The 23,768-nt window shown below is 34.8% G+C and overlaps 1 protein-coding gene across 1 annotated transcript in view; it reads left to right on the top strand.

Moving 5' to 3' along the window:
- Positions 1–2,424: 2,424 nt before the first annotated feature.
- Positions 2,425–23,768, top strand: part of LOC136039527 (serine/threonine-protein kinase SMG1-like) — a gene marked incomplete in the record, with an annotated part of 282,681 nt that continues 261,337 nt past the window's right edge. The window contains 5 exon segments of the mRNA XM_065723331.1: positions 2,425–2,539; positions 13,384–13,577; positions 16,264–16,376; positions 21,283–21,449; positions 22,908–22,989. Of these exon segments, the coding sequence (XP_065579403.1) occupies positions 2,469–2,539; positions 13,384–13,577; positions 16,264–16,376; positions 21,283–21,449; positions 22,908–22,989 (627 nt within the window).

The raw sequence follows: 23,768 nt of genomic DNA, 5'->3' as shown, positions 1-23,768 counted from the left end.
GATATATACCAAGATATAGTTAGAGGACAAAAACTTAAATAAGCAGTTGCTCAGAATGTGCAAACTGGATCATCAAACGAGACAAAATCAAGAGGACGGCCTGAGAAACTTAAATTCACAATCGGTGAAAATGAACAACCTGTGGCAAGAACATTCCAAGCAGCTAATGCAAAGGGTATTGAAAAAATATCTGAAATAATGATAAACGAAAATGAAAAATTTCTCAAATTGTAAATGAAGAAGTTCATTTACACCTTTGTGACTTAACACAGCTTATAAAGTCCGATGAATTTTAAGTGTGTAGGATAGATATATTTTCTGAAATAAACAAAATCCATAAGATACTGGAAATAAGTTTCAAGATTCAGGCGGTTAGCACCAAACCGTCTTATTTCTCAAGTAAAATAAAAGAGCGAAATAGTATCTTTTTTTTCTTTAATTTATGTAGCTTTAAAAAGAAAACTAAATGGACTTTAAGGAAGTTCTTTAGATGACTGCTCTGAAATGGTGAAAAATTCACAATTTCTTTGAAATACTTTTTTTGAAGTTAGAGAGCTTAGTGAAGACACCACTTTATTTCTAATAGCAAAACCTTAACCCACTTCAAACAATCTAATATTATCAAAATTTCACATGAAGTTCAAAAAGATAACTCTGCCTTTAAGTAATTAGAGGTGTCCGAAGCCTGGATAGAAGAAAAGGGTCTGGCAGTGATCTAGCAGCCTGTCCCTGTAAAAAATTCATATTATAGAAACATTCGAAGAGAATCAAAGTTCTTGTTCAAGTGATGATTGTCCAATCTAATACCAACCAATACCATACCCGAATTATCTGATGTTGACGACCTTGGACCACCCTGAGGCACGATTATTGAGAGCAAAATGGCCCATCAAACCTGATTTCCTGAATGTCAGAATCATGGCCTGACTATCACAACAGAACAGGTTATGATAGAAATGTACATTTATGGCCTGAATATACTTGCGCTCTTTGAGGTCTGTTGAACTGTAACAGGCAAACAAAACCTGGATATAGGGTATATTATCCTGTACAATGGCCTCAAGAAGCAGAAAGTGGCACATGGGGCCATTTTTGTCTTACAGCCTCAGAAGCTTTGACAAAATGGACCCCAATAAACGAAAGGACCGTCACAGTCTGATTCATGGGTAATAATTCAAAGCTACCAGTAGTAGCATGCTGTGCATCTACAAACTACGCGGAAGGCGAGGAAGAATAGCTTCTACAACACCCTTTGAGTGGTGAAAAAAGACATTTACGGTCATGATTTAATTCTTTTTGGCATGTACTTTCACCGTCAAATGAGGAATGATAGATCTTACCGACCAGAGGTCCATGGAAGCAAAGTACTTGGGGAAATAAATGAAAATGAAACGCTTTGAAAGGACTTCGCACTGACAAATTACCTAATAATTGAATGCAACTTGTTAAAATTCCAGCATTCTTGAAAAAGCTTATGCTGTTGAAAAGTTACACTGATAATAGCAAATAAGATTGTTTTGAAGCAGTTTAAACTTTGTTATTGAAAACCAGGTGAAGCCTAAGATGAAGAGTGCTATTCAAAATTCACAGAAATTTACAGCTTTGGAAAAGCGTAAAAAAACATTTCAAATTCTAATGCAAGCATTAGAAATTATAAAGGAGTAAACTAGAAATTACATCGTAAGAGTCTAATGATCTCTTGAGGAGGAGGTTTCCACCCAATGTACTCAAATTTCTCTTGCGGTGGTGTCAACTGGGAGAAAGGGCACTTGACCTCTTCTTATTTTTGTCAGTGTTTAAACATAGTTCTTGCGACTCCCGCCGTTGGCCCTCCTCCCGAATTCAGTTTGACCTCCAGATCAAATTTATTTTCTGCAAAAAATCTTTTCAAAATTAACATAAGCGTGCATAATTCAAGCATCCAGAGAAACAGGTCAGGTATATTTGGTATATCTTTGCCCTTGTGGTAATATATGACTTATTTTTCAGTTCCACTGCCATTTTCACTTGATTTGGGAAAATTTGCACCAACACCAGCTAAGAAGGTTTTGTTAAGAAGGTCTATGGTTTACATTAAAACCAAGCACAGAAACAAATTGGATATATTAAACTCACTGCGATTAAAAGAAACTAAAGTTGATCCTAAAATTGTAATGAGGAAAATTACGGCCAACTAAAACACACCAGCTTATTTAATATATGTAATGGCCCTGATGGAGTCTGACATGAAAAAGGATCAAAGAACACAAAAATTAACCGGAAACCTTAAACGATAAACGTTTAAACGTTAAACGTTAAAAAACGATAAACGTTTTGAGCTACTGTGATACGAAAGCTTTATAATTCTTCAAAATTTGTCATTTTTCCCGGAAACAGTGGAACGGCCATAGATAGGGATTTTCTGTCTTTTTATCATGTATTTCATTCTTGTGTACGATTTAAAAGATGAAGCATGATTTTTGAATATTATGACAGGACTGTCTCGGTCATTAGAACATAGTGATATAGACAAGGATAAATTTTTAAGGATTTCTGGAAGGTCTGTTGCAATAATTTGAAAGCTTGAAAATAACTTCAAGTTTAGTTTAAGAAATATTTCTCGCAAAAGGTTCATGTAGGCTAATTAGAGAAAAGGCTAGGCCTAGTGTAAGCCTACTTTGATATAATTGCTTACATGGTCTACCTGGCAACCCTTGTAATTTAACTGTGCCTAATTTTGAACAAATACATCTTTTTAATAATGGTGAGTGTAAAATACATATTTTGAATGTGATAAATAGCCTATGTTTGTAACTTTTATATAAGCCTATGGCTAACTGGGAAACTACATAATTGTGTTGCAAGAGCAACACTTTGGTTTTGTCACCCCTTTTATCCCATGTGCTGCCAATCTTGGCTTAATCCTGGAAACTGGTAAGGGTCTAACCTATGCAGTTTTTATGGAAAGTTTGGACCTTGGGCCAGATTGATGAATATGAAATTACATTTTGGAAAGCTCCACAGAACTCTTGCCTGGGGCGAAAAAGGATGGTTTTTGCTTGTCCACAAGCCAGAGCCTATGGTGTATAAAGTGAATTAGAGTTATATAGCCTATGTCAGAGAGGAGTAGGCCTATCTGAAGTTGTGCAGCAAAGCTTTTGTTTCATCAAACCATGTTTCTGCTTTCAAGTGGGGAACTCTGTTCTAGCAGGCAAGCAGGCTTTCAAATTGAAGATGGACCAAAATCTATAAGTGTAAAATATATGCAGCAGCTACCTGCCCTCCCAGCCAATATATCTTCTTTGGGTGGTAAATATATAAATTTACAGAAGCAAAAAAGCGCCATTTTCCCATGGATCTGAAAGTGCTGCTGTGATTTTTGCTGGGTTTATCATTTGTTTTTTTGGACTTGGGAGTGAGGTAGAGAAATGTTATCAGATATACCTCTTAAACTTTGAAAGTTCTTTCATTGCTAAAGAAATTGGAGCTTATCCTTTGCTCCTTTCTAAGTCGTGATGTTAAAAATGATGCTACAGCAAAAAAAAAAAAATCAACTTTTGAACTAAGACAGATAGAATTTTTTTTCAACTACAATTGATATCTCTTGATGAGCTGATCAAAGTATATGTCATCCATTTTTTGGTACAAAAATCATCTTTGACAATAAGGGGCTTGCAACTTTAGCTAGTTGGTGTGCCTAGGCCTATTATTTGTTTCTGGTGTATTTGATGGTAAGACCAATTTGGTTCCAGTGGTAAGACATGCAGGGGACTTTTAAGTAATAATCATCTGTTAGGCTACAATCATCTTCAGTGAAAAGGGGTTTGAAACTTTTGCTAGTTGCTGTAGCCTACCCATGCTTGCTGTTACCTAGAATTAAGTGTTTATGCAACAGGTACAAACAATAACATAAAACAATGAGGTGGTTTTGTAATAATTAATGTCACCTATGGTATTTTAATCCTGAAAAGTTATGGATAGCTTTATAATACCAACTAGATTATATAAGATGCTGTTCCAAGTTTTCATCCATCACAATGTCTACAATTGAAAAGGATAAGCTTCAACTGGCTGCAAAGTCAATTTAGTCCCTTCTTTCAATATTCTTTTGTTATTGTTGTTTTTTCAACACTGAGGAATAGCCATTGATCAGGTGATCACTGATTGTGTTATTCTTTGAACATAACATTTTAAAAGCTTTGATAGGCTGACAACTTCAGCATTTAACCAATAGCAAAGAAGCAAAACCAAAGCATTGCTCTTGCAACACTTTATTTGGCAAAGCTGGAGAAAGGTTGCTGCAACACTTTATGTTGCTCTGTAATGTAGGTCTAATTTGTATTTCAGACCTATATAATTCAAGCATACATAGAAACAGGTTAGGTTTCTTTAGTATACATTTGCCTTTATGGTACTATATGACTCAATCCATACAGATATATATATACAGATCATTGATTATTTGCCATTTGCCTGCCAAGAAAGGCAATAAGCTTATAAGGGCAAGCAAGGTTATCACCCTCAGCTAATTAAAACCACATTCATGTCACGTTATTCAATACAAAAGAAACTCAACTGATAAAGGAAGAAAGGAAAAAAAGAGAAAGAGGAAAAAGACAAGAAGAAGACAGAAAAAAATTTTTAACAGAAAAAAAAAATTAACAGCAGGTAAATCAGGGAAATGCCTTGAATAGAATGACAACCTGGAATGGGCCTTACATCAAAATTATTCATGAGATAAAAGAAACTTCTTTACCCATGACTTGAAAGCCAGAAGACTAGGCACATTTTTCACACCCTCGGGCAAAATATTCCAAACATGGGGACCATAATGGCAAATCACAAAAGATGCCCAAGTAGTACTCCTAAACTCATGGGTTAACTTCTCAGCTTTTCTTGTATTATGATCATGATGGTCTCTATTAAAAGTAAAAAGATTTTCAAAAGCAGGGGTGAGCAGGCAATTCCAGTATTTATACTAGAAAATTGCAACTTGGTAATCACAAATTTTGGGATACATCCATTAACTTATTCTTTTTAAAATGCTCATGAGCAGGAACATCATCAGAATTATTAATTCCGATAATAATTTTACAGCTCTATTCTGAAGTTTTTGTACTCTTTTGAAACATGCCACAAAATTACTTGCCCATATAAAGCATCCATACCTAATATATGGACAAAATATTGAAAAATAAATCATTTTTAGAATCTTTTTTTGGGACTAGATTTTTAATTCTTTGCATCACCCCAAGATCTCTGCTTAATTTTTCAGCTATAGCATTTGAATGGTTTTTCCATGACAGGTTTTCATCAATTAAAAACCCCAAATATTTTGTTGTTGCTACTCTTTTTTTCACATTTCCTTGAACCATAATTTGATCATTGCCAACACTTGATGAAAGTCTAGAGAATATCATGAAAAAAGTTTTAGAAAAGTTTAGGGTTAACAAATTTTGTTGAGAAAAAGTTAGAAATTCAGAGACACCATTATGAATTTTATTATACAAAACATCAAGCCAAGGCGCAGCTAGAAAGAGCAAAGTGTCATCTGCAAATAGGATGACACCAGCCTCCAACAGGTAATGCTTCATTTGATCAATAAAAATGACAAAAAGGAGGGGTCCCAGGATTGACCCTTGTGGGACCCTGCACTCTATTTTCTTTTTTGATGATAAAAATGATCCATTCTGTACTATCTGATACTGGTCATGTAGATATGATGAAAACCACTCAAGGCTTGAACCCCTCACCCCAATCAAGGCAAGAACTTGACTAAGCCCTGGGTGGTCCACCATATTGAATGCTTTTCTCATATTAAAAAATACAGCGGCAGGTATAAGACCAGCTTCAAATGCATCATGAATCCATTCAACCAATTTCAGAACTGCCATATCCATAGATAGCCCTTTTCTGAACCCAAATTGGTTTTCCATTAGAATTTTATTTTTTTCAATATAATAACTTAACTGGGCATGTACAGCTTTCTCATATAGCTTAGAGAAAAATGGGAGAATAGATATAGGTCTTTGATTCGATGGGTCATCTTTTTCCCCTCCTTTATGAAGAGGAACTCTTGCAATTTTTAGTGCTTGCAGGAAGACTCCATGATCCAGAGAAAGGTTGATGAGGTGCATCAAGACAGGTAAGACACTCGTTTTTACGGCTTTTATGAGTTTCAGCAAAAACTCATCCATCCCACTAGAACTTGACTTCATTGTAGCCAGGAATTGTGCCACTTCCCATTCCAAACATCTTGCAAATTCAAAGGAATTCTCACTAGCAGGCTGTCTTTCAAAAGCAGATCCAAAACTCATAGATGTGCATAAACTAGCCTGCGCTTGATTGCAAAGTCTTTTTCTTTCATTTGCAAAATAATCACACAGAAATTCAGCTATGTGTTGAGAATCAGTAAGACGACCTTCCGTCGTCTCCATGGCTCTCACCTCCTCCATACTGTGAAAATTACCCAAAAGTTTATTTATTGTTTTCCATGTATTTTTCATATTCCCTTGATTTTCATGAAATTCATTTTGGAAATGAAGTTTCTGAGCTTTCTGTTTTACTGAATTTAAAATATTCCAAAACTTTGAATTCTATAAAATTATCATTTGAACGATCCTTTAAATAATTCACATAAAGTTGGTTTTTCTGCTTTATTGAAACTAGAATGGCTTTTGTTATCCATGGTTTCTTAGGAAAATTTCTATTAGGGTCGATTCTTCATAAGGGACATGTTTCATTCATTACATTAGTCACTATCTCACTGAAGAGGTCATATGCTGCATTTGGACACTTTTCCTCTATTACACGCAAAAAATTCGTTTCATCCATCTTATTTGCAAAACTGTTTAGGTTTTTACTTTTCATTTCACGGTAAAACAATGCCCTTGCACACCGTTTATTTTCCTTTGACTGATTCAGCTTTATTTTACTTATTATAGCAAGGTAATCTGACCCGTCGGACACAATCACATCTGCTTGGGATCTTTCAAGTAATCCACCATTAACGAAGAAATTATCAATTCAGGTGGCCAAAAGATGCGAAATCTGAGTTGGAATAGTTACAAGAGGAAAAATATCATGTGACACCATCATATTAACAAAATCTGAGCTATTTGCTTTTTTTAGTAAATCAATATTAAAATCTCCCATCATAAATTTATTTTTATTTTCATTGTTAATTTTATCTAATAATAATTCAAATTCATCAATAAAAAAAACTAATATCATATGATGGATTTTTATAAATTAACCCCAAAATCAAATTTTTTTCCCTTCATTTTTTATTTCGATGAAAAGGGTTTTCGATCCTACCTTCCAGCCACAGGGAGAGGTAATCCCTAACCCAATATTGGATACCTTCATTTATCAAAATACATAGACCACCCTGCTCCATGGTTGTCCATTCTCTTTGCTTGCAAACATATCCCGGAAAAGAAAAATCCCAGGGCAGTGACTCGCTAGAAACAAATGTCTCACATAGGCCTACAATGTATGGTTTCTTATCTAGTAAATTTAAAATCTCACATAAAGGAGAATATGCCGTTCTTAGACCTTGACAATTCCAGAAAACGATCACTCTTTCATCTGCACTCACAGGTTTTGAATACTCATAAAGATTATTCAGATTCACATAATTTCTTGGGCGACAATTCAACGAAAAATTATCAATGCATTCATCATCCCCTGCAAGTGTGTCACAAGCTTGGCTTCCAAGAATAAACTGGTTTTGTTCAAATTCATTCAAAGCGTCATCATATCTGTTCACGCTCATTTAAGGTGACTATTTAATATGAAAAAAAAAGTCTGATAGGCAGAAAGAAGAAGGAAAAAGAAAGAGATAAACATGGATGAAACTGACATTTTGGCTATAAAATGCAAAGAGGAAAACAAACATACAAGTAGTGCAACAACACAATTTGATAAGTCAAAATTATGCAGTCGGATTCAGCAAACAGACCACTTTAGCCATAGCTCTAATTTTACGTATCTCTCCTGCTGAGTCTTTTCCAAAAATTGTCTTGTTGTTCGACCAAACATTTCTGTTTCCAAGCTTACTTTTAGCCAAGTCAAGAATCTGTTTCTTATTTTATGTTAGGTACTCGGTACCTAACATCAAAAAATGCTGTGTTAAAACAACAGAAGGAAGGACAAGATACTTTTGTGTCCTTTCTGGTGTTAAACAAGGCTGTGTCTTGTCACCTTTCCTGTTTGCGTTAGCCATTGAGCATCTGCTCCATAACACTGGCACCAGAAGCATACAATTAAATGTAGAACACCAAATTAATGATCTAGACTTTGCTGACGATATCACGCTTATTGAGTCCTGTAAACAAAGACTACAAGAATTTCTAGAGGATGTACATGACAGAGACCAACTTATGGGACTAAGAATCTACGCTGATAAAACAAAATGTATGGCAGTAACCGATTCACCTTTACACCTGAGATGCAATAACCAGGACATTGAGCAGGTTCTAGAATTTAAATATCTTGGGAGCACAGTGTTAAATACGGGATCAACTGAAAAAGATCCATCATGCCGCATTGGGCAGGCCTCCGGCACATTCAATAGACTGAAACCAATATGGAGGTCGCAGAATTTCTCCCTCCAACTCAAGCTTCGTCTATTCAATAGCAACGTCATCCCCGTCCTGTTATATGCTTCCGAAACCTGGCATCTGAATAACACGCAAGAAAGGCGAGTTCTAGCTTTCGAGAATACATGTCTCCAGAGAATACTAAACATCCATTGGTCACAAAAAATCTCTAATGAGAAGGTGAGATGGATGACCAGACAACCCATAGTGACAGATGTCATTAGGACACGTCAGTGGAAATACTTGGGGCATGTACTTCGCATGGACGATTCCCGGATCCTGAAAGCGACGTTCCAGAGGCAACCAGAAGGAGGAAGAAGAAGAGGCAGGCCGCGCAATACACTGCAGCGCACCTATCAGACGGACCTGCAAAACATAAATGCTTCCCTTCAACCGGCGTGGGAAGATGTCCTTGCTGCGGCGCACACGAGGGATGACTGGCGGCTTTTCGTTGATGCCCTGGGCGCCTCTGGAGGCACAGGAGGATCTAAGGTCTAAGGTAAGGACTTTGTAACAAATATTTCCGACTGAGCAAGTTTTGACTTACATGAAAATACTTTTCTTGCAGTTTCAGCTGACTTGAACACAACCAACACAGGCGCAGGACGCTTTTTTGCATTTACAATGGTGTCCGACTCAGTAAAGTTTGCTCAAAATTTAAATACAGAGATTATTGCAGTTGAAGAAAAATCAGAAATTTGCATTTCATCCGTAATCACATTCAATATACACTCAGAGATGGGAAGACCCCCACTTTGCTCAACGCCATGAAATACAAGCTGACTTTGTCGTTTTTCCTGCTCCATATCATCAAGACGGGTTTCAAGCTGTTCAATCCTGTTTTCTAGGGCTAGGTTTGCGTTTTGGAGAGCCCGTAGTTTGTTTTCAATCTCATCAAACTTGGTCGAATACTCGACAAGTATAGAGTCGTGAATCTGAGAAACAATAGAGTCAACTATATCTGCACTATTTGATAATCCAACTTTTTCACGTACTTCTTTTTCAATATCATTTCGGATATTGTATTTTAGCGTGTCCAAGTCTGATAAAGCAGAATTTATTGAATTCGCCAATGTATATGGTAAACTAGAACCACTAATCTCGAGATGCTTATCAGCTAATTCGGCAGAAGCGTTCGCAACACCTAATTCATTTTTCTTCTTAACCTCCTTTGAAATGCTAATAAAGGCTGAAAGTTGTGAGGCTGTTGTTGTCACAATTTCATGGCTTCCATAACAAAATACAACATAGGATATTTTTTTGTTCTTGGCCTGAATTATATCCAACACTCGACATATTGGTGTGTATACAGAAGCCCTTGTGCATCCAGTCTTGATGAATATGAAATATCTCCCAAAACAATCATTGATGAAATGGTATCTTTAGCATCATCAATGGTTGTATCTTATTTGATAATTATTGGTGATCACCTCAATCAAACAGGTTGATGGTCTTGTGCAAGCAGCATCTTTTACTAGAGATTTGATAAATGTGTCTTGTCTGTCTGGTAATTTCCTTCATCAAAGAGTTGATAAGCCAACAAGGCATCCTTCCTTGTTGGATCTTGTAATTCTGAGCCATTCAGATTCCCTCATCAGAAATGAGTTTCTTTCTCCAGATGGAAACATTATCCTTGAATGTTTGTCTGCAACCTAATCTTTGTCCTCAAGCTTTTATTGACTGTCAAGCAATACAGAAAGAAATAACTTCAGTAAATTGGTCAGATCTAATCATTTCAGATATCAGCACGCCATGGACAATGCTGTTGAAGCCCTCCTATCAGCTGAAAAGAAGCACTCAAACATCATTTACCAAAACAGCCAAAAACATTTCCATTCCTCACAAGGGATACAAAAAGAACAACCAACACGATAGCCAGAGCCTAGAAAAGGTACAAATAAGAATAAAACAAAGGAAAATTGGTAGAGGTTTACAAAGGCTCAGAATTTTGCCTCCAATATAGTTAGGAAACTGAAGTCTCAACATGAGGAGAAGCTTGCCACAGACATCAAGGCAAACCCAAAATCCTTCAGGAGACATGCTTCTGCCAAAAATCCCAACCATCACAACATGCCTGATCCCAAACATAATGGATTAACCCCCTTATTATCAGTGAACAAGGTTAATGTATTGAATATCCAGTTTACTTTTGATTTCACCATCTAATATTGTCCAACTATTTCTGCAGCACCATCAGATTTTATATCTGATCCAATGCTTGAATTGTCAGTTATTGAGGAAATGGCAACAAATTAGCCCTAATAAACAAAGAAGGATTGAAATGTTCTCAGTTATCCCCTGTACAGACTCTTCTAGCTGTCCCTAAAAATGGAGTGGTACCATCAAATTGGAAAACATCCTATATCACACCAATCCATAAAAAAGACACCAAAAATCATGCAGAAAATCAATATCACTTTTGCAGTTCCAAAGGTGCTTGGAAGATTTGTCAACAGAGCTCTAATTCAGCACTTTGAAGCTAAGAACAAACTCACTTCCGCTCAACATTGCTTCAGATCTTTAAGATTCATTGATACTAACCTAATACAGAGATATGAGCATGTCATATCATTTCCCTGTCGACATGGTGCTCCTAGACCTCTCAAAAGCATTGGAATGGGTTTGTCATGGATTCCTCATCACAAAATTGAAAGCAGCAGCTGTTGATGCTGTTACTGTCCAGTGGATACAGAGTTTCCTTTCAGAAGGAACACAAGTTGTAAGAGTTTATGACTCAAGGTGTCCCTCATTTTTCCTTGTCTACAATTGTTTTAAGCAGCATTCCCCAGGGGACCATTCTTGGACTAAGTTTTTTCAGCTTCTACATAAATGATGCATTCAACCTTCTCTTGAACCTCCTTTCTCTCTCTGCTGATGATTCAAAACTTGTTGGTAAACCAGCCACATCCTCTGGTCTGCAATCTATCCAAAATGACCTTGATATTCTTGGGACTTTGGCAGATGCATGACTCCTCTGCTGATAAGCCTAGCACTGGATTTATTCCTGAAAATTTGAATCACCTAACTTCAACTACTTTTTGAGACAGCAAGAAGCCCTTGACAAGAACCTTAGGTAATATGCTAGAAATACCACTCTTCTGAAGAAAATTCAATAATAAAATAAAAGTTATACCATTAGACTCCTTATTTTATGGTATTTCCAAATACCATGGTTTCTTTTTTGACAATAAATTACTTTCCCCCTCCCCTGACGGTTCCATATATATGTATAGAAATAGCCTATAAAAAAGAAAACTAATTCAATGATATTCTTACTTTCTTATATGCCAAATGTTTCTTTAAATTAGGTTGTCTTGTTTTCTTCTATTGTTATCCACTTTTTAAAATCACTTGAAATAATATTTTGATGAATTATAATAATAAAACAAGATGAAACTAGAGTTAAGAGACCATTGAAAATAAATGTCAACAAAGTGTCTAAGATATATAATGATATTCAATAATGGAGAAATATATTATTTGGACAATATATCAGGCTGTTACAGGGGGCTAGGAGTCCATTGCCGGAAAAGTATGTTATTTGGAGACAGCATAAATAAGAAATTTAATGGTACTGCTTTTATTTCATTAAGATGTTTCCTTTATAAGGGTACTTAGAAATCTAAAAATTTAGTTAGAAATTAGAAATTTCTAACTAGTTAGAGAAAGTTGTAAATTTAAGATATAGATTTACAAATCTTTCAAACCTGAAAACACCTTCCTATTTCTTCATATAACATAAAGATCATGAAGAATTACCAAAGGTCAGCATCCTTTGGGAGGGGAAGGGTTGGAAACAGGTCCTTGAAAATGTCTTTCCACAGGATCATTAGGTTCTGGATCCATTCCTCTAAGTTTTTTTTGGCTTTACACAACAACTTTTCAAGATACATTTGACAAAACCATCCCAATATATATAGTTTCAATTGACTATATTTTCATTTTTTTTTCCTTGCCATTCATGTTTTTAAATACAAATTCTTTGTTATAGTAACTGACAAGAGTGCTTTTTTTTTCTTCAGCTGCAATCTCACGAATTAAAAAAAGAACTTCAACAAGTCATATGCCTGACACAGTCAAATGCCAGCATACACAGGGCGCTGTAAGTCTGCTGAGCTTACATCTAATAAAATCCCTCATATAATCTCCATATAAATCATATCTGCTGACATTGTTTCAACATCAAAAAAATCTCAAGCTTCATCAAGCTTTGCTTGCTCAACTGGCTTGGACACTTTTTGCATCACCCAACAAATGCTTCATTAAGCAGACAGTTCTCATGGAACCTTTATCAACATGGCATAGAAGAAAAAGAAGGCAATTTACAAGTGTATGGTCACCCTTTAGGCAAGATTGGGAGGGGGTTGTACATTTAGCAATGAATGGGACAAGCATTATCTGAAGCTTTCCAAAGAGTTGGCAGAAGACTGGCCATCATGGGAGACCCTCATTCAGAAGCTTTGTTCAATTGCTGGGTGAGGTGGAAATGCCTGGTCCCCTACAAGCATAAGTAGTAATTAACATGTTTGCACAGTGACAATCTTATTGACTAGAGTGCAAATAGCTGATGATTGGCTGTTTATTTTGATATTTAGCTTTAGTTTAATTTTGTTTTTAACTTTAAAACTGTATAATTAGAACTTTTCACTCTCTTTTAATGTAGTTTACTTAAGAAATGAAACTGTTTCCACTGTTACCAATATTCTTGTCTTGGATTCAAGTTAATCCAGTCAGGAAGTTTCTGTCAAAAAGCTTAAAGTTATTTTTTATGAACCTTACATTTAACATTATGTATTTACAGAAATGCAGAAGAGAGGACACTATTTGAGCCTTGCTTTCAAAAGAATCAAAGACAACCTGAAAAAAGTTCAGATTTCCCTAGAGAGGAAGTAGAAAACAAGGAGGAAATACTGAAGATAACAATGAAGTCAACCAGAGGAAGAGTTATAACAAACGCCACAAGAAAAGAGCGACCAAGCTCCTCTGTCCCCCCAGGTAGGTTCATAATTACTCAGAAATAATTGGAATATTTTTGTTGCTACAGTAAAGTTTTGAGTAAATTGGAGAGGAGGTGGAGTGTGCGTAGCTATGTTGGCCTCATGATGCTCTGTGCTGAAGTGAGTTATTAATGATAATAGTAACTTTGTAGACAGGACAAAAATGGTCAAAGAAGGATGGTTCAAAGATGACGCCCCCAAAAACTTTACCAATTGGTTTAAATCTTATTCATATAGGCACCTCTTCCATTCCCCAAAATTATATGGCCAAAAATACATTTGTCTCCGATTTGGAATTTCTTCTTTCCAATCTTTCTAATTTCTATTTGATCTTATGCCTCTAGTCTAATCCTATGTCTGTTTAGTATTCTTTTTAGAAAGTATTGCTTTATAAAAGTTAATATCGTTTTAAAGAAAGCAAACTCCTAAGAATCTTGAGAACAAACAAAAGTACGGGAAAAGTATATTATACTTTTAAGTATGTTATAAGTATATTATGCAAGAAATTGAGTTGCACTAGTATATGCCATGCAGCTATAGTGTATTTATACTTTGCTAATATAGTTTACCTATAATAACTATATAACAGACAAATCCAGTTGGAAGAATATGCTGAATTGAAAATGGTGGCTTTGCACCCCTTCAGCTGTTACAAGGATAAGTCCATAGTTTGAATTATACAAGTTTTAGGCAACAGAAATAATATGTAGCTTATTAAAAACGATGAGGAATAAAGTCTGTAGTGTTACATAAATAAGGATGTTACATGTCTGCTCTCTCACATTTCTACTATAGTAGTTAGGCAATAGTTCTACATCTATAATAATGTATTTTAAATCTGTAATAGTAGATGATGATGTTGAATGTTTGCTCTCTTGCTATTCTACAATAGTAGTTAGGTAGTAGTTCTGCTGCAATTTACTAGTCCCGAATCTACAATCATAGGTAGATAGGGGTGAGCATGTCTGCTCTCTCTTGTTTTTACTATAGTAGATAGATAGTAATTCTATATCTAGAACCTGCGTCTGCAATAGTATTTTTTATCCTATAATAGTAGGTAGATAATAATGTTGAATATCTGCTTTCTCACAATTCTGTAGTATTAGTTACAGAATAGTTCTGTGTATGCATCTACAATAACATTCCTAACCTACAATAGCTGTTAGACAAGGATGTTACGTGTCTACTCTCTCACAATTCTACAATAGCAGTTAGATTGTCGTTCTGCATCTACAATCTACATCTACAATAGTACTTCTATATCTACAATAGTAGTTGGATAAGGATGTTGCATGTCTGCAGTTGCTCAATTCTATAATAGTAGTTTTACATCTATAGTTAGCGTGCACAATACTAGTCCTAAATTTACAATAAGAGGTAGATAAGAATGATTTATGTCTGCTTTCTTACATTCCTACTATGGTCGTTAGATAGCAATTCTACTTCTGCAATGGTATTTCTAATCTACAATAGTCTTTAGATAAGGATTTTACATGTATGCTCTCTCACAACTCTACAATAGTGGTTAAATTGTAGTTCTATATCTACTGTCTATATCTACAATAATACTTCTAAATCTACAATAGTATTTAGATATGGATATCATGTATCTGTTCTCTCACGATTCTAAAATAGTAGTTAGGTGATAGTTTCAAATGTACAATAGTAGCTATAAATGTGTGTATGTTAAGGTCTATATATTTAAGCTTTAAGTGTAATCTAAATAGTTGGTATAGCTTTTTTAATCGTTGGTACATAAAAGATCAATTCTGAAAATATACTAAACCAAGACAAACTAAGGATGTGTGTGAATGGATTTGGGTCCATCTGACTCAAGAAATTAGCATCATCCGAATCTAAGACTTAGTCATCTCACTATGAATGGGCCTGAAAAGTGAGTTTCTTTGTAATATAAACAGTTCAAGGGGACTAAACAAGTACTGAGTTATCAAAGAATATAAAATAGGATATAACAGTATTATAATATACTATTATAGTATAATATAGTAGGATGTAAAGTAGAATATAAAGTTCTGTTTGGATCTAGGATCTTAGGTTTACCTTAGCCTTGGGTACCTGAGAGGGCAATATATATATCTTAATTTCAATTGAAATACCTTTGAAGTACCAAGGCCTTTGAAAATGAAATCTGATTGTTTGAATTGGTTAAATTGTTTTTTACTTAAAATATCTTAACGCATAGTTAGACAGTTTTGGGTAGGATTGAGTCCCAAATTAAAAAAAAGAAATTTGGGGGAAGATAAGCGAAATATAAGCTAAAACCATTCTATACCAAACAGCTGAAAAAGATGTAGCTTTTTTTGAAGGTGTATTTATCCCTGGAAAACAATAGATTGTAAATGTTTGAAATTTCATTGACAAAAAGTGTTCTAAATTTAATTTTATTAGCTTTGGTTATTTAGTGTCACGGTTCAACATGGCAACACTGACGAAAATGAGATACACTCTTAACAGCTTGATAATTTTTAAATAACCAAAAGAGAGATCTTATAAAGTTTTTTTCCTGGTTTGAATAGACCTAAGATGGGCCTAAATGGAAATTTTGTTTTTATGTCCTTGGTATTTTAAGATCTGTTTTACACAGCTGTTGAATGTTTTGTTACAATAAAAAAAAAAAGCTTTTTGTTACATTTAAGAATGTTTTGAAGGAAAATTGTTTTTAGGATTGTCAGACCCCTACAATGTGAGTGATGAATCCAAAGTTTCTAAGCAAATCAGAAGGCTAATGCGAGAGGACAATTTCGAGAGATTTCACAAAGGAGTACAAATCCTTCAGGTATTTCCTTCTGTATTTTCAAAATTTCCTTCAGTACCTAGTATACTGTTCCTATTTGCAACTTTGATTGTTTATTAATACTGTTCGAACTTCCAGGAAATCGAGGTTTTAAATATTAGTGTTTTTTATAATAGTCAGTTGCTTAACTAAGTGTTATATGCAACAGATTTTTATCAATACTTTCTTCACTTTAAGTCAGCTCCTTTAAAATTTACAGGACATTAATGGATTAAACACAAATTCTGATTACCTGCTCATCAGTACCTACAGACCTGCTACAAATCCTTCTGTTCCATTGTTTGCTCATTTAAATTTAAGTGAGCCTATTTAATGATGATTTTATTCACGACTCATCCATTCACTCACGCTCATTCAGTTCACTTAATTATTCAAATGAATGAACTCATTTGTGTTTTAGAAACTATCGAAAAAATGTCAGCTAGTGACTTAATAGGAAAACCCAAATTCATTAAATCACACTCACAATCTGCACACTTTGGGAAAAAATAAGGACAGCAACTTCGACTTTTTACTGTCTAAATGTTTCTCCTATTTCAAGTAGTGAAAAGTTCATCTTATCAGTATTACAATTCCTCTTCACTAAATCGACTTCCACACTACGTACGTAATTTTATATGCTAAGTGGCTTAGTTACGTTGAATTAATTATAACCTTTAGCCCTTAAGTCTGGTTACGCTAATCTAACACAAAAAATCATAAGACATAGCATAAATACTAAGTAGGATGTAGCTCCGACTATGTTACAGACAAAAATTGCTCTGTAAGATTGCATAAAGCAGTGTAAAGTCGTAAGTTATGCTAGCGTTGAAAGTTCTATGGTGTGGTGTGAAAGAACCCTAAGCCGTGGCTTAATATTTTGGAAACAATATTTAATTACTGCAGACGTTATATAATAGCATAAGTAATGTAGAAATTAATGATGATAATGAAAAGGAGGAATGCTATAAATTAATATGCTTCGTATAGGTAAACTGAGTGCCTTGTAAAAGTAGATGGCATTACTTTCGGCCCCGTGGAAGAATGCTCCTCTTTTGGATATCTAAATTTGTCTATTTATTATTCTAAGGAAATATTTAGTACTGAGGCAAGGAACCATCCTAAGCACTTTTAGCTTCCCGCTTTGCTTACCTGATTGAACAGAGCTTTTCATACGAAATTAAAAAGAAACACTCGAAGCTTGATCGAGTCTTGACAGCCTAATGAAACTTGTTCTCTGGTATAAGCCATGAAAATTCCATGCGAGTCAATTAAATTGAACATTTAAATCAATCAAAATTTATCCAGTCTGGACAGCCTAATGAAACGAAAGTTTTCTGGTATGAGCTATGAAAATTGCAGTTCCACTTCATTAGAGGAATTTGCATTTCCTCTGTGTGCATGCTTGGTGTATAAATTCTGCTGATCGGTTGTCTACTCCACTTCAACAATTTTCTGTCTAGTTTCAGTCAAAGTGTTTTATGCAATCGCTTAATTTTTCTGTAACATAATCACTTTTCTCATTTTGTTTGATTAAAACTGTATCCCCGTTAGTTCAAAAGTTGATAGTCTTGCCATCGGCCAGGATTCTAACATCCCTACCAAGAAAGGAGTATTCTCCACTTTCCTTAGCTCTGAGAGAGCTATTGATGTTTAGGGCTTACTATTTCAATAAAACTGAGGGCTGTATACCGTTCCTCTGCCTCAATTTCAACCACTAATAATGAAATAATATACGCAACAAAGATCAGACACACAAATGGCTTACCATACTTAGATAGCAGCAATTTGGGACTCATGAGAAGATGATCCTTTTTGCATCTTTAAATTTTCTATTTATCATTCAAAAAATATTTACCAATAGGTGCTGGGAATCGTCACACATCTAGAACACTAAGATTTGAGTCTAACCTCAAAGTGAAGCTAGTGTCTGCTTGAGCTTTAAAGCAAATGATCATTCCAAGAACTGAAAGGTTTCGGTTATACTTTGTTTATTTATGTATGGAAATAAGAGTTATGGGATACTACGTTAGGAATGAGGATTTTTTTTTTCTCCACTGTCATTCAGTTCACTCGTTTATTCAAAGGAATGGACTCATTTGAGTGTTCCAAATTCAACTATGACCAGGGTCCTAACATATTCTCTCTACCTATCAATAGAACAATCCATTTTTTTTTTCAAGGGGGAGTTTGGAAATTATTTCGACGAGTTGACCTTTCTGAACTGACTCTCCCTCAGTGATTTCGTTGATGTAAACTTTTAATTCCTAAAGATTTTTAAAAACTCACTTAAAGCATGCAAAATGAAAATATACTTATGGTTTCGACATATGGTGTGTGTCTCTGGAGGGCAATTTCAATATTAAATAGAGGAGGGGTGCTCGGAAATTGTTTAGGACAAATTTTTAACATTTCTGGAACTGTTTGTGAACTTAATTCTGCTGTAGGTGAGTCGTGTTTTATTTGACTTAAAGCGTTCAACTTGTATGAGCGTTTCTACGGTCAAGGATAACTGACAGTTGAACATTCAAAGGGATACCTTAATTCTGCTCTAGCTGAATTGGATTTAATTTGACTAAGAACGTTAAACTCAGTTGAAAACTTCAGCGGTCAAGGTAATAGCTTAATTTTACTTTCGGTGAGTTGGATTTGTTCGAACAAAAATGTCTAGTTCATTTGAATGTTTCAACCGTCAAGGAGAATGGTCAGTTGAACGGTAAAGGAGATAGCTTAATTCCACTTTCGGCGAGTTGGATTTGTTAGACTAAAAACGTCCAACTCTGTTGAACGTTTCGACCGTCAAGGAGGACGGTCAGTTGAACGGTCAAAGATATAGCTTAATTCCACTTTCGGCGAGTTGGATTTTTTTAGACTAAAAACGTCCAACTCGGTTGAACGTTTCAACCGTCAAGGAAAGGGGTCAGTTGAACGGTCAAGGAGATATCATAATTTCACTCTCGTTGAGATGGATTTGTTTGAATAAAAATGTCCAACTCCGTTGGACGTTTCACCCGTCAAGGAGAACAGTCAGTTTAACTGTCATGGAGATAGCTTATTTTCAATCTTAGCGAGTTGGAGTTGTTTGACTAAAAACGTCCAACTCAGTTGAACGTTTCACCCGTCAAGGAGAACAGTCAGTTGAACGGTTTTGGAGATAGCTTATTTCTACTCTTGGAAAGTTGGATTTGCTTGACTAAAAGTGTCCAACTCAATTGAACGTTTCAACCGTTAAGGAGAACGGTCATCTAACGGTCAAGGAGATATCATAATTCCACTCTCGGCGAGATGGATTTGTTTGACTGAAAACGTCCAACTCAGTCTAACGTTCCAAGCGTCAAAGCGAACGGACAGTTGAACGGTCAAGGAGATAGCTTAATTCCATTCTCGCTGAATTGGATTTTTCAGACTAAAAACGTCCAACTCAGTTGAACGTTTAAATTGTCAAGGAGATTGGTCAAGGAGATAGCTTAGGTAAGCTGGATTTTATTGGCCTTAAAGCATTCAACGTAGTTAAACAGGCTTAAAGAAATAAATGTATGATCAGGGTTTTAGTGCATGGTGAATGCATCACTGGAGGGATTTCAATTTTCAAAGAAGGGGAGGGTTTATTTAGATCAAATTTTTAACCTTTCCCATCTGTACTTTAAAAATTTAAGTTCATTCTTAAAAATTCAAAGAAGCTGGCCCACATTTCTTTTCGTAACCCACCATAGGGAACCAACCCAGCATACTGACTTGAGACCCAAGAACAGAAATAAATGAATAGAAGTGTAGGGACGGCAGTGTCTTCTGGTCAATCCCCTCCCGCCTAAGGTTAGTGTGATTCGGACTTTAATAAACATATACGAGTAATTTCCAGAATTTATTTTGTTCTTGACAACTAATTTAATTCTTCAATTTTAAACAGACGCCGTTTTCAAGCTTGTTTTTTTAAACCTTTCCTGCTAAATGTATGGCCAAACCAAATGGCTAAAAAAGTGATCAGTTTTATGTTTAAATTTCAGTTAAACATGTGAAATACTATTCTTTTGGAGAATTTGATTGACGGCCATATCACACAAATTTATGTTAGCTTTTTTTTGAATATAGTTAGTATCACTTTTGTCACTAGATAAACTGGATAAAAAGAAAACACTGGAACCGTCTTGAATTCCATATCGGATATAGAAAAATTCTTATTGAATAAATATTTTAGAAAATAGAATGAAAAGATAATTTAAACTTTCGAAACTCCAAAAATTTGTTGACAAAACTAACTATCACAGATCCAAACTTAGAAGGAGTTTGGCATGGAAATAGTAAAGAGGCTCTCATCTTGCGTACATAATTTTCTATTGTAAGTGGTTGAGTTCGTTAAGTCAAGTAGGCTATAACTTTTTACACACTAACAACTCCTTTTACTTTTGTTTGACGTAAAAATATCATATTCATCGTCGAAAATAATCACAATCATCATAAGTAGACTATTCAAAAATTTAAATAATGGAATGAAGATTCAAGCTCTGTCCAGCGTGAAAGGCTTCCAAGGAGACGTTTATTAATTAAATTTGGATATCTATTAATTGTTTGTTAGATTTTGCTGTTACAATGTTGACTTTGCCACAACATAACGCATATTTTCCTAAAGTAAAATTCAATTTAGAACTCGACTCCAATTGGAACTACCATCAAAATGTAATGTTTTTTTTCATGATTAAGCACAATTAATTTTTTCAAACGCGATGTGGTCTTTGGTTTTGCTACGTGTAAGGTGATTTACAAGTTAGTGTGAAAGTAAGTCACTTTGTAGAGGGCCCCCATCCCAAGAAAATGCTTTGACAAAGATTATGTGAAAATTTCATGCTAACAAAATTTTTGACATTAATGTTATTTTACAATGTCAAAGTTGTTCATTCACTTATCGTTATAGGAATCAATTTTGTTACCAGAGAATGGGAAATATATAAGACGAAATTTGGAAACCCTTCTGAATGCCATGTTAGACTTGTCTCATGCTGCTCCTGGCCTAGAAAATCGACAGCAGGTGGCGTTTTCTATTGGAAAAGCAGGATATATTTCGGAACATGATCTTGGAGTGTAATTATTCTTTTTCTCTTCTTTACTCCTTTAAATTCTTGTTCTTTTACTTCACTCTTCCCTGTGTTTTTATTGCCATCTGTTGTATTCATTTTTATCCTATGCCTGACTCTAATTGGCATAAAATAGAAATATTTTGATCTATCTATTCACAATATGTGATAATAATATTTACAGTTTATACCTGAAATCAACTAAAAATCACTTTTTGCAGAAATAACTTTTTTAAAAGGGCTTCAAAATTTACAGCGAATTCACCATCACAATTAATATCTAGCCTATTTTATATTTCAAGTGCTGCCGATAATAATGTAAACTACAGTGATGACGATGATGCTCTGAAGCGTTGGCTCTCCGAAGGACGGAGGATGTTTTCGAGAGAAATCGCTCGATCCGATTTTAGGGCTATAATGAGAGAAAGATTGATGTGGCTAGGACAAATATTTATATTTTTTTTTGGCCTTGAACACTTTTTTAGAAAATTTCGTGCTTATTACACAGCACTTGTTAAAATATGCAAAAATCCATTTCCAAAGGCCTTCTTTCTATTTCATATTATTTACTCATAAAACACAAAATAAATCAATATAAAAAAGTGGTACGTTTTGATTAATATTGTTAAAATCGCTTATATACCACCAATAGGAGCATTATTCTTATGAATTTGGATTCTATCCCAAATAGTCTTCCCAACCTAACTGTAAAAGAATCTAGATAAAAAATGGTTCTGGGTTTTCTATTTTGCCAAACTAGGGCTTTTTAAATGGACGTGACGGATTTTAAGTACTATGCTATAATAAAACTGGTGACGTTGAATACACCCTAAATAACTTTTTAAGGCCCAAGTATTGAGGAGGGGGCAATGGCGGTTCTAGTCTCTCGTGCGCCCGTTGCAAAATTTTGGTTAGCGTCCCCCATGTCTCCCAAAAAAGTTTCAAGCCAAATTTAAAAAAAATTTCATTTATTAAAACAGTTATTTTCAATTTTTTAATTAATTAATAATTTATTTAATTTTTTCAATTTTTTATTTATATTGTTTAATTATAATTAATTATTTCAATTTAAATTAGTATAATTATTTTCTTTAATTTTATTTTTTCAAAGATTACAAAATGATTATTAATGTCAGATTATTTATTTGTAATTTTATGTCCCTAAAATATCTGGTCTGGGGCAAGTCTCCCCTCTGTCCCTCCACTTCGCCTCTGGGAGGGGGGAACCTAAATAAAACTATTAATATGTTTATTGGTATTTGGATAAGAAATGTTGACCATTTGTAGTTTTGATTATCGTTGATTTATCTATAATATATAATACTGAACAATTTTCTGCTTGATTTGGTCCGTAATTATGAACCTCTAAGGTTATTAAGCAGCTTTCTATTCTTTAGTTAGATAGGGGAATTACATCGCCCCAACGTCTCCTTAGACTATGTTAATGATTTCTTATTTTTTATAGTTACCTTGATTGGTGCTTGGATCGTTTTAAAACGGAAATCAGTGATAAAGGAAGGCTGACTATAATTGAAAGCATTATTGAGGTGAGATGATCATTATTGTGACTGATGTATAATTTGTAGTTTTCCAAAAAAATTTGTTATATTATTCTTGTAAATTTCTACCATTTATCATGTATTATTCCAAAGTTTTCTGCTTTTACTCCTCTCATATTATTCCCAAGGTCTAGTAGCCTATCTAGTATGATATCTAGTTTTATATAAATTTTTTTTTTTTATTTTCTTGTATAATTTCTAGCATGTAGAATTCCTAAGTTTGTGAGTTTCAGCCTTCTTGTATAATTTCTAAGACGTAGTATCTAGTGTGTTGTCTAGTTATTTTTTTTTTGTTTTTTTCTTTTAGCATAATTTCTAGCATTTACCATGTAGCATTCCAAAGCTTTCTGGTTTTACTTTCCACGCATAATTTCTAAGATCTAGTATCCATTATGATAGTATTGAATTTTTAAATTTTACTTTAATTTTTTTTTCTATTCTTCCTAACCTAATTATATTGACATACTTGAGTTAATGCTTCTTCCGAAATGCTTCCAGCGTCGAGAGTGATGCTACATGGTGTCTCCACTTAAATCGCTCTCTTGCAAGGACGTGGACATCCTCCTGAGTAGCGAAGCGAAGCCAAAGCTGGATGCTACATGGTGTCTCCACTTAAATCGCTCTCTTGCAAGGACGTGGACATCCTCCTGAATATTTGCCATGACTAAGAAAGGCACCTGTCATGTCTTTCCATCTGGTTGGGGGACGACCTCTTGGGCGTTTTCCGCCGTACAGCACGGGATCAAAGTCAAAAATCGTTCAGGCGG

The sequence above is a fragment of the Artemia franciscana genome, chromosome 19, assembly GCF_032884065.1.
Source record: "Artemia franciscana chromosome 19, ASM3288406v1, whole genome shotgun sequence".
Taxonomy (NCBI): Eukaryota; Metazoa; Arthropoda; class Branchiopoda; order Anostraca; family Artemiidae; genus Artemia; species Artemia franciscana.
The sequence above is the reverse complement of the archived record's forward strand: the minus strand, read 5'-3'. Positions and strand labels throughout refer to the sequence as shown.